Source organism: Miscanthus floridulus, chromosome 6, assembly GCF_019320115.1.
Source record: "Miscanthus floridulus cultivar M001 chromosome 6, ASM1932011v1, whole genome shotgun sequence".
In the NCBI taxonomy this organism is placed as follows: domain Eukaryota; kingdom Viridiplantae; phylum Streptophyta; class Magnoliopsida; order Poales; family Poaceae; genus Miscanthus; species Miscanthus floridulus.
The window spans coordinates 127641446-127652885 of NC_089585.1; the positions used below are offsets into that span (position 1 = coordinate 127641446).

Genomic DNA, 11440 nt, shown 5'->3' on the forward strand with positions numbered 1-11440 from the left:
AGAGATCACACGGCCCGATGGGGAAGCAATCACTTGGTTCGAACTGTTTGGAATCCCAGAGATCCTTGCAGATCCATACTAGGTCCCTCCCCTTCCTCGTTGCATCAGGAACCCTAACACGACTTCGTCGGGGTGGGGAGTTGGTGGGGATGAACCAAAGTTGCCCGAAAGAAATCTTCAAACTCTCCTTCTTCGTCCTCGATCCCCGTAGGATCCACACCGTTGGTGGGCTTTGCTTCTCTCCCAGATCGTGCCACCTACCCAATCCTCCTGACGCCGTGTGTCCCGCCATTGGGGCCCTTTTCGCAGCCGCTCCCGGGCCTGTCGCGACTCTTCCCCATGGGCCCTCCTCTGAGCCGAGGTGGGGAACCACGGACCCGACACGGAGACACCGGTGGGAGGTCGCGGGACGGCGGTTGAAGCCCGCAACTCTGGTGGGTCGCCCTCGTCCGTGTTGCCCAGGTGTCACCTGAGTCGCCTGGAGACGTGGCTAACATTTTCAAAAGTGTTAAGTATTTGCAAAAGGTGTTGGCCAACATTTACAGCACTGTTATCTGTGAGACCGATGTTATCGTCGTAACACTGGTGCAGTGGGATTTGGGGGCAAAATACATAAACTCAATATCCCCTTCTTTCCTAATTATAAGTCTTTTTTAAAGATACAATCACTTTTACTATGTATTTAGACATAGTATTTGATATGTATATAGAAAAGCTAAAATGTCTTATAATTTAAAATAAAAATGAAATGAGTAGTTCACAATTGAAATGTTTCGTTTTTAATTCAAAATAATTAAAGAAACAATTCAAACTTCTTGCCTCGCCCAACAAAAAATTCAAAATTCCCGTCTTATATACTCCCTCCATCCCAAATTGTAAGTCATTCCAAGAATCTTGGAGAGTCAAACTTTTTCAAGTTTGACTAAAATTATATAGATAAACACAAAGATTGATGACATCAAATAGGTATAATATGAAAATATAACTAATGAAGAATCTAATGATACTTACTTGGTATGATAAATATTATTATTTTGTTATATAAATTTGGTCAAACTTGAAAAACTTTGACTCTCCAAGATTCTTGGAATGACTTACAATTTGGGATGGAGGGAGTATTATTTTCGAATGGATGGATGAACCTGGACGGCTGGGCCGCACCATTATCAAGGTGCACATTGTCATCGTGCTTGGGACGAACGCGACGGCGACTCTCCAATTGCAAAACCCAACCAAACGCCTCCTTCGTTTTCCCCCAAGGCCCCGAGACTCCGCCCGCTCCCCGCCATGGCTCCCGGTGCCCTAGCCCGCCTCCTCCGCCTTGCGCCCACCCCCCGCCTCGCGCGCCCCTTCGCCGCAAAGGCCCGCGCGTCTCGTCGGCCGCAGGAACCGGAGCTTCCGTCGGAGGACGACAACGACTTCGCCGGCGGCGAGGTTGCCGCCCCCACCGAAGGCATTGGCAGGCCGCTCGCCGAGGTGCTCAAGGAGCTCGGGAAGAGGGTTCCGGACTCCCTCGTGAAGACCCGCGTCGAGGATAATGGCTTCGCCATCAAGTACATCCCATGGTAAGTCACTCACCCGATCGGTAGCGATCACCCATGGAACCAACCTTTACTTCTATCTTGCAATGCTGAGAACGATTGGAACAGTTCGGACATTTGTACTCATTTAACCAGATTATGTCTTGCAGATTTATGTGCAAATATTAGGTTATGTTTGAGTAAGATACTGGGTCCATGAGTGGGTTTATGAGTAGGTGTCTTGGTTTCGATAATCAAAATATTTTTTTAAGGAGAGAGAGTCGATGGGTTGTTCTTCAAAAATAAGCACGTTATATATATTAGGCAGTTCTCTGAAGCGAGATATTAGTAAGAGATTTTTTTATTATTATTATTGGTTCATGCCTTCAGTGCTATTATGTGTTCCCAAAGATGGAATTGATGATTTGTTAACCTCTGATCGATCAATGAAGAGTCACTCGATAGACAACAGATGCTGATTTCCCATCAGATGAGTAAACAATGCTGCAGATCTCACCCGACCACTCTGTAATGGATTGCAAAATGATAGTAGAACAAGAAAAGTAACTCCCTGACAGTTCAACCTCTCTGAACTTATGCCATCAAAAAAGAGGGCAAGCAAATATCCTAATGATGATGAGAAGTTTTCCTGGAGCATGTATGTTGAGAATTTTGTTCACAATGTGCCTGCAAGAGGTAGTTAGGACGAAAGTTGCCGCACTCCTATAGAATATAAACTTGATCTATGGGCTTTCTAATTGAAGAGGTTGCTCCTGCAGCACAATTCTGTGGGAGCTGTCATGAACTGAGCATGATCTATGGGCTTTCTAATTGAAGAGGTTGCTCCTGCAGCACAATTCCGTGGGAGCTGTCATGAACTGAGCATTTGACAAACATAAAATAAACCGAATCTCTAATCAGATTTATTAAAGAGAAATTCACAATTTTGGCATTTTTATCTATTGACAACAGATCCTCCTTTGCAATCTGAGAGTCAGACCTTCTTTATGGTTTACGTTCAATAACTACTTTGGTTTTTACACCATGGTCATTTTATTTGGAGGAAAGAATGCTAGATTCATCAATAAGCTATATACGGATCATTTGATCCCATTTTGTTTTTATTCTTTTAATATATATCCTTGTGATCTCACTTCTTATACCTCTTGCAGGCACATTGTGAACAAAATTCTCAACATACATGCTCCAGGTAAACTTCTCGTTATCAACTCATCATTAGGATATTTGTTTGCCCTCTTTTTTGATGGCATAAGTTCAGAGAGGCTGAACTGTCAGGGAGTTGCTTTACTTCTATCATTTTGTAATCCATTACAGAGTGGTCGGGTGAGGTCCGCAGCATTGTTTACTCATCTGATGGGAAATCAGTGTCTGTTGTCTATCGAGTGACTCTTCATGGGATTGATGCAGAGGTACCTCTTCTCTTCCAGAAAATGCTTTTGTACATAAATCATTGATCTGAGGCCTGAGAATTTGTATGGTCTTATTATGGCTTAGATTTAGGTTTTGGCAAATAATAAGTCTGCTTTCATTTGTTTTCGACAATGTTCTGGTTAACCGTGACTATTGAGCTTGTTGTTCACCAGTTAGATTTGCCAGTTCCCAGCTGTTATTTTGAAACTTCCTTTTCTGTATGCCAGTGTCTATCAATCCTCTGCTGTTGACGCTTAATTTTATTGATGATGAATTGTGGGTTTCTTTATCATAATTTTTTAAGTTTTAACTTTGCAAGTTTTGTATTGCATAGCATGTTATTATTTGGATCCATTTAGTTTCCTCTCTGTTGGCAGATATTTGTTTTCTGGACAAATTGGCTTTGTTGCTGCGTGTTGATTATTGTGGTACTTCTGCAAGCTGGCCATGCCTGTTTGTCTATGCCAAATAGCATTCTGCTCTTTTGGTAATGAAAGTCTTGAAAGATGCAAACAGAGGTCTCCTCATTTGAAGAGAATGGATCCATTTGGTGCTTGCTACTTTATTTCAGGATATATAGTCTTGTTGTACATGATTTTTTTTAACAATAGTACATAATTGAAGTTGTTGGAGAAACAAAATTAATATTTTACACATGCATGACAATGTGAGGATAATCAGTATTCCATAGTCAATGTAAACTCATCCCATTGTCGTTTTACTGCAGTAGCCATTAATGTTGAACTGTTAACTAGTTGACGGTTTCTCTGCGTAGTAGTTTTTGTTTAACATATATAATATATGACCAGACTAACATAAAGAGTGTATTGACAATGTTGCCTGCTCTCTCTGTTCTCTCTATCAGATCTGTAGAGAGGCCACTGGAACTGCTTCTGTTGATGATACAAGCTATGGTGATCCTGTACAGAAGGCAGAAGCTATGGCTTTTCGTCGTGCTTGTGCACGTCTTGGTCTTGGACTTCATCTCTACCATGAAGATATGTCATAGATGACTAATGTTAGTGTTTGTGGCATGAGCTTTTGCATACTTCCAGTTTGCCGCGGACCATTGTCCCTTAATGGGCTACCCATTTGCACTGGACATGCTTTTTTTTTCTTAAATGTGATATGGATGTGCAAGTGTTTGAAGTTTAGGCTGTCGTGGTATATGTAAGCTACTAAAGTACCAATGCAACTACCGTTCTGAGCTGTTTGCTCGTTAAGAAGCAGCTTGTTCCAATGTCTAAATTCCTGAGTACATGTTCATGAAAGCTTGATAGCTTTGTTTTCTTTTTTTTTCGATATTCTTTTAGCTGGATATTTTCATATATGTGTTAGTAGGTAGCACATTGGACGAAATGTTTTCATGTTAGTCATTGCTCCCATACTAAAGTTTTTTTTTCAACTGCAAGATCACTAAGTCTTTCCGGGATCTCTTTTATTATGACAAATTACAATGCCTTTGCAGGATTATTAGGTCAAATTCTGTATTGTTTTTATATATTTTTCTTAATCGTAAACTGAATCGATTTGTCACTGTCCCTTCCAAAAACAAAAGGGGACAGAATTCTTCTGTAGTTTCACACTGATGTCCTATTTCAATATTTGTCTAGGACATCGGTCTAAAATGTCATGACATGTTTGCTTGGAATGTAGTTATCATAAACTGTTCATTATCTTCATCTTCAATTCTGCATATAGAACTTCTGAGGCCAGGTAAACTGTTTGTTTATATATTTTTTTTCTGTTAAACATGCATATTTAATGATCATAGCAGTATGAACATGACGACATAGAGGCATGGCTTATTGTAGAACTCCTAAAACTCTAGGGCTTTGTTTGGATGACCATGTATCCACCTCAATCCATATGAAATTCCACACCAAACCACTCCAACACAAATGGATTGAGGTGGATACACGTTTATCCAAACAAGGCCTAGAGGGGTGTTGCTTGTAGCCTTGTACTACTAGCAGCCTAGTACTAGAATCTCTAGACATTGCTATAAGGCAACAGTAGTGTTTTGTTCAGTAGAATGTGTTACGAAAATGCTAGCTTCCCCAACTATTGAAATTTATTCAACTAAAATGCTACTGGGTGGGGGTGTTACCTCAAGATTCTAAGCCTTCCTAGTGTTATCCTATTATATGAAGTAAATATTTTCAAAGGCATACTTTCACAGATGTAATATTACATTCAACTGGAACATATGCAACTGAATGACAGATGACTAAGAAATGTGCAGCACAGTGGACATATATTACACAACATTATATGGTGCACTACAATGGTTGGAAATAAGTACCAACTACTGAACTGAAATGGACAGGATATTAAGTACATATGAAGGGTGGAATAACAAATAGTTCTTCATGTCCTACGAGTAGCATAGTGCTACTTTATTATTACAACCACCATGCCTGGTAATAGTAGATTAAAGAGTACTAAGGTCTCTGCGCTGTGCAGAGAGAGAGAGAGAAGGGGGAGGGGGAGGGGGAGGAAAAGGGGTTGGGGAGGGGGGGCCTGGACCTAACCATGGTAGTGACACTGAGAAATAATGACATCTACATGAGTGGGGTGACCCAAGACAATAAAAATTTATCTATGGGTCCATTGTGTTAATGAGTTACACAGCAGTGCTTGGTTACTCCAAAGCCTTCTTTGGAGTCCCCAATACTGTGTTTGGAGTGACAGGAGGTAGTGCCAAGTGCTAAAAACAAACATTAGCACTACTCTGAACCTGTGTCTGATTAGGGGCACAGGCTCTCCTTAGAGCCTTGACCACCTAGATGCAAGCTATCAACTGAAAGATCAAATAAAATGTTAGTTGGTGCATCTAATCATTTGCAAAGAAAAGATGAGTTGGTTACACAATAAGTCGCTGGTCATATATCAAATGCATTTGGTCTAGGTAACAGCAGGACTATAGAAGGGTAGGTTTTGCTAAATGGTTCATGCTTCAACAAGAAATGCCATGCTTAAGCTAGGTACAGTTGGGATTCTACTGATGAAATGTGGAAGTGGCATGCTAGTTCAATCAGATTTTGTTGTCATTGTTGTCCAATTTGACTAGTATCAGCATGAACCCTCCCTGGGTCATGCTTGACTGTTAGTTTCTTTTAGCTACAGCCTTGTCTTGCTACGGCTGAAATTAACTCTCCCAGATAAAGTCCTTCCTTGGACTATTGTTAGAATGGTTGGGGTTTGTACTTGTCTGTTAGAACACCCCATCCTTGGGGCGTGAAGCTTTGTGCCCATCCTGGGGCTAAAGCTAATATCCAGTCACCACATGACCATGTGGGATATGGAGGTGAGCACTTTGGCTGATAAACATGATCTACAATAGTGCCTTTTGGTGTTAGAGATGGATGCATGGACTCGACATGTTGGAAACGAGACATTACAGCAACGATGAGAAGGGAGACCATGGTTAGGCCAAGGGTTGCTCTGGAGCAGCGGACACTGCAAAGTGTGAAGGAATCAACCGGTAAGGATGAGCAGCCTGTGTTGGAGTTGGCAGGGTTGGAGCTGTGAGTGCCATAGTCATGCCTGTTTAATGGGGATACACACTGTCAAGATATTAGTATCACAACTTAGCAGAAAGAAATGAATCAAATAATTCTGAGAACATTGGAAGTGAGTTTCTTATCAAACCAATGCAGGCCTATTATTTATTTATTTTTATCACACTTTCTACTGTTTTCAATGCATGCACAATAGTTTACATTCTTGCATTGTAACTTGACAGATTGAAAAATGAATGTTGGTAGGTTATTAGAACAATATGTGAGTTTAGAATTTGCATCAAGTGCTACATTAAGCTAGGATGACAAATGCACAATTAGATGACTTTTGAATCCCTTTTATAATGTTTCTAATTAGATATCAAGAAGAATGAAGCTAGAAATACCTGCTTGGGCTTGAGGGCTTGCTGCTAGTGACAATGGTCCTCCATACTGCTGAGCAAAGCCGGTCACAGCTGCAGCTGTAGAAGATGCAGTTGAGAAGTGGAACATTTGTGGGTATTGCAAGTCGTAGCCTTGTCCACTTGTATAGTTGGTAGTATTGTTTCCTGATTGCCCAAACTGGAAATATGGATAAAAGGGACTTGTTCCTGTCACCATGCCAGCTGCTGCTCCTCCATAAAATGGGTACTGAGCTCCTCCATATATATTGTAGAAGTTCTATTTAACAGACAAGAGAATCCAATTTAAGTATTTATATTTTATATTGTGCTCATGATAAAAAAAAAATCTGTTATCTACCACTCTTTCCATTTGTAAGTATCTGATGTTTTAGAAAGCTTAGTATCATCTACTACTTGGTACGGTGCAGATGCTGATAGCACAGTGGTTGAGCTCGCGAGGTGCGGAGCTCCCCACTAGGTGCTGCGTGGTTATGTGCCCACCTCCCTGGTTGAAATAGTGCAGAGGTTCCGCGGCTGCCAAAGAAGCGTGCGCGCGTGAGGTTCCTGCTTGTTTCCCAGGTTTGGTGGACACCCCTTCTTAAGACTAAGCCAAAGGGGAGTCTCTCCCCTTGATCAAGTTTTTTTTTCCCTACTTGGTATGTGAACCCAAGCACCTTTTAAAAGATATATGATTTATTACAGTACTCCAGGAGTCCAGGTTGGGGTCTGCCTTTGGTTTTTATAGCTTATTTGGTTAACAATGGGCCTGTTCGGCTGATCCAGTTGTGGCTGATTTCGGCTGATTTCGGTTGATTCAATAGTGTTCTGTGAGAGAGAATAAGCTGAAACAAGCTGGAACGTGTCTTCTGACTAGAGATTCACAGACTAAGGCCCGTACCATTTGTGGCTGGGTAAGATAAAAGTTGCTGGGACCAGAAATCACTATGTATTCCTCATGTCATTGCTTAATATAGAGAGTACATGTTTTTCAGTGGACATGGCTATAGTAGAGACTAGAGATTGGGCCCTTCATCATCTAGAACAATTGTTTTGAGGAAGACTGGAAAACAATTGGCTGTCCACGACTCCACGAGCAGATATTTGACTCTACTCTACATGATAGTACCTCTTTCCCTCTCAAACTTGAAGAAAGGAAATGATTTTGAAATGATAGTTTAGATGATTTAGCTCATATTATTGTCATTATGCAGGAAAGGTAGGCAGAAGGTGAATCTTTTTAGGAGCAGCTCTCTAGCAGTGCTCTAATATGTGCCTTTAATTTTTATGTCAAATCATGTGGCGGTTGATCTTGCTTTAGATTTTTCAGATAATACTGTCGTATTCTTGCATCTTCATGTTGTATTTCTTGATGATAAAAAGTGACCCAAACCTTTTTTTATCATGTTCAAGCAAAAACTGGCACGAATACAACGGCTTTTGGCTGAATATGTCGTCATTTGATGTTTTTCTTTGATGGGCTGCACATACTACTGCAGTTCTGTTTTAAGAAAAGGTGAACGCTAACAGTCAGTCTTTTTAGAACTTGTTTCCAGCATAAAGGAATCATACATTAAACACACAAGAGCTGAATGCCAACCCTCAATGATCGGTAATTCTGGCTTTCATGAGGAAAAAAAAAGTCAGGTAATTCTTACATTATTTTCTTATTGTGTGCCATATGCATTTATTTTCCTTCTGTGGAACATTGTGTTACATAATCATATAGTATAGCCAGAAAAATTACACACTGCAATTTTCCGTGCATTATGATGCATAATGCAAAGATGCTTTTGATGCACTCAGTGACATGCATGCTACTGCACTAATTAATTCATGGTGAAATAAATAAAAGCAACCATTTTATTGTACTGTTGGTGAAGTAAATAGAGCTTATTAGCAATATAGTTAGGTACTTACTGTAGGATAACCGTAGTCTGGGGTATATGGAGAGTACCTGCAGAGTGAAGGATAGAAGGGGATATTAGTTTTTTCCTTAAAAATTAATTATGAAACTTTGTTCCGTTCTAAATGTGTTAGAGCGAGCTACTTGATTTCTAAGGGAGAGAGAGGTCGTTGCTATCTCATCTATGCTTACTGTTCACTGGAGTGAGCATATGACAGGGCTCCCATCATGTGCCACTAGCACGCATGGCTACTTTATGCGTGTGTGAGGGACTGAGGATATGTCTGTAAGAGAGAGTAAGTCGCGTGCAAGATAAAAGCCTCATGCCCATTCACCATTGACCAAGGTGGCATGTCACAATGCGCATGTCATGCATGTGATGCCCCCACGGCCCCACCCCTCATGGCTTTCAAGTTTCACAGGGCCCCGATCCTGACCACATGTGTGTGTTTGTGTGGAGAGAGAGAGAGAGAGAGAGAGTGAGTGAGTGAGTGAGAGAGAGAGAGAGGTACCCATAGACATGGTAGGGGAGGCCTTGTGGGATGGCATAATGAGGGAAGGTGGCATGAGAAGGAAAAGCTGCGCCCAGTCCACCTTGGATTCCTGCCTGCTGGCTGAAGGATTTCATCAGTCTAAAGTTCCTAGCCCCTCCTGTAGCAACATCATCAGCAATACAGAAGCAAATTTACCCACATTGCTTGCTAATATTATCAGGAGAAGGCACTAATTAAAAAAAACAGGCATTTGCATCATTCTGTCTTCAGTCTATCAGTTGCAAGCAAGACGACATAATAGAAGTAAAAGATTCTGGTTGCTACCCCTTATTAATATATGATTATGTTTTCATTGGAAGGTTTTATAATCCACTCCTAGGAATAGTATACTACATTATCTGAAACAAGGCACTTAGCTCGAGGATAACTAACATCTTTGTACTATTGATGTTCCTTCAGTTCTACCTTTTCCAACAAGTAATGCCAACAGCATGTCCTTCTAAGTCTATATATATTTGTTGTTCTAATTAACTGAAAGCAATTCCAATTAACATGAACTTTTTTAGAGGAAACCACTGTTTTTAGGACACTAAAGTAGCACCATGTTAAAGCTGGACATTTAAGCATTTTATTCTCTACTGGATGCCTACACAATACCCTCATTGAGCACTTAAGGCTGGCCATTTATCAAATTTAGGCAATCCGTTTGCCATCTCTTTAAGCTCTTTGCTGATTCTAATGGCATGAAGGAACCTTTAGTACATAAAATCATGCTAGTTAGTTTGTGGTCATGCGTGGAAGTACATATAAAATTTATAGCAATATCCAAGAGGCAGTGCGTCTATAATAACTATTATGATTGTTCCTTTTCAAAAGCTTATAGGCGTGACATGCTCTATTCAACTCACGAGAACTTCTCATAAAACACTTCCAATTAAGCAAGCAAGCAAGCTAATTGTTTCTTCTATGCTGCCTTGTACTGCTCTGAAATAATGATAAATATCTAACCATGCTGGGGAGTAGGAGGCCTAGATCTTTGAACCCCAAGGGAAGCAAGATTACAGTTAGCCCTCCTCCCATCAATCACCGGTGCGGGATCAACGCAAGCTCTCATCGCCGCATCCGGATCCCTGAAGGTAACCTACAATGCGAATTCGCGGTGCATGATTAACTGAAATTAAGCAAACACTACATATTGCATCAGAAAAGAAAGAAAAGTGACACATGAACAGGGGGCCGAAATGTTTATAAAGTCTACTGAAATTAAATGCATATAAAGGAGATGAATTGTGTAGAATCATACAAATCCGTAGCCCTTGGATCTGCCAGTGTTCTTGTCAGTGATGACAACAGCCTCCAGGATCTCCCCAAACTGCTCGAAGTACTTCCTCATGGTCTCCTTCTGGGTTTCCCACGCGAGTCCACCAACAAAAACCTTGGTGTAGGTTGTGTCCCCAAACTGCCCCATCACACTCGGTGGACTCATGGTACTTTCAACTTAGAACCAACAAATCTATCTCCAACAAGCAGCAGCAAGGTCAGCAACTTAGGATCTGAATGGCTGGGACTAGTTCTTGTTAGAGGAGGGGAAGAGGAGAGGAGAGGAGAGGGAGAGAGGGAGGAAAAGGAAAGCTAAACGTTAGAGGAAAAGGAGTAGAGGAGAGAGAGAGCGGATAGGGTACAGAAACAGCAATATATACTAGTGTTTGCTATAATGCACCAGCCAGGTCCTTTTGGTCCAAAGCACGCTCATATAAAAATACCATGCACCGGGAGACACCCACCCCCGCCAATAGTAGGTAAAAATGACCGTACTGTCCCTATCAGAGTGAACAGTTGTTACAGGGTGGCGTTGGGCTGTCCTTGTCTGGACAGTGGCAGAAACGGAACGGATGATGGGGATTATTCCAACGGGATTAGGGAGCTTAGGTGGATTCTTTCTGAACTTATCTGGATCTTAACATGTGCTATTCTTTTGGCTTTTGGCTTTTGATTGTTATTGGAGCTTTGCTAATTGTTCAGTTCTATGGCTTTATAACACGAGGAAAAATGTTTAATGAATTCTTACTTATTAACATGGTTCTTATTTTTATTGCTGTTGTAGCAGCACATAGTTGGTAATAGCACATAGTATATGCACAAGTGGTTCTGTGCATGAGTTCTTTGGCAATTGGACATTTGTGAA

General features: G+C 41.1%; 2 protein-coding genes across 2 annotated transcripts; one reads left to right on the plus strand and one right to left on the minus strand.

Moving 5' to 3' along the window:
- The first annotated feature begins 1166 nt into the window (after positions 1-1166).
- On the plus strand, positions 1167-4199 carry LOC136459542 (DNA repair RAD52-like protein 1, mitochondrial). The gene is made up of 4 exons (XM_066459385.1): positions 1167-1565; positions 2693-2730; positions 2856-2950; positions 3817-4199. The coding sequence occupies exons 1-4, from the start codon at positions 1288-1290 to the stop codon at positions 3958-3960; spliced, it is 555 nt and encodes a 184-aa protein (XP_066315482.1). The 5' UTR covers positions 1167-1287; the 3' UTR covers positions 3961-4199.
- Positions 4200-5171: 972 nt separating this feature from the next.
- On the minus strand, positions 5172-10943 carry LOC136456925 (uncharacterized). The gene is made up of 6 exons (XM_066456934.1): positions 10559-10943; positions 10264-10396; positions 9274-9412; positions 8776-8812; positions 6862-7135; positions 5172-6500 (listed from the first exon to the last, which is right to left on the minus strand). Exons 1-6 carry the CDS (start codon positions 10739-10741, stop codon positions 6382-6384), a joined length of 885 nt encoding a protein of 294 aa, XP_066313031.1. The 5' UTR covers positions 10742-10943; the 3' UTR covers positions 5172-6381.
- Between the last annotated feature and the right edge of the window lie 497 nt (positions 10944-11440).

What these genes read in the sequence shown, in the direction of transcription:
- LOC136459542 (XM_066459385.1), top strand. Translation starts at nt 1,288, where the DNA reads ATGGCTCCCGGTGCCCTAGCCCGCCTCCTCCGCCTTGCGCCCACCCCC. An exon ending in GCCATCAAGTACATCCCATG is followed by an intron (nt 1,566 to 2,692) that starts GTAAGTCACTCA and finishes TACCTCTTGCAG; the next exon opens with GCACATTGTGAACAAAATTC. An exon ending in TTCATGGGATTGATGCAGAG is followed by an intron (nt 2,951 to 3,816) that starts GTACCTCTTCTC and finishes TCTCTCTATCAG; the next exon opens with ATCTGTAGAGAGGCCACTGG.
- LOC136456925 (XM_066456934.1), bottom strand. Translation starts at nt 10,741, where the DNA reads ATGAGTCCACCGAGTGTGATGGGGCAGTTTGGGGACACAACCTACACC. An exon ending in GCCTCCTACTCCCCAGCATG is followed by an intron (nt 9,413 to 10,263) that starts GTTAGATATTTA and finishes ATGTTGCTACAG; the next exon opens with GAGGGGCTAGGAACTTTAGA. An exon ending in CAGACTACGGTTATCCTACA is followed by an intron (nt 7,136 to 8,775) that starts GTAAGTACCTAA and finishes TCTGTTAAATAG; the next exon opens with AACTTCTACAATATATATGG.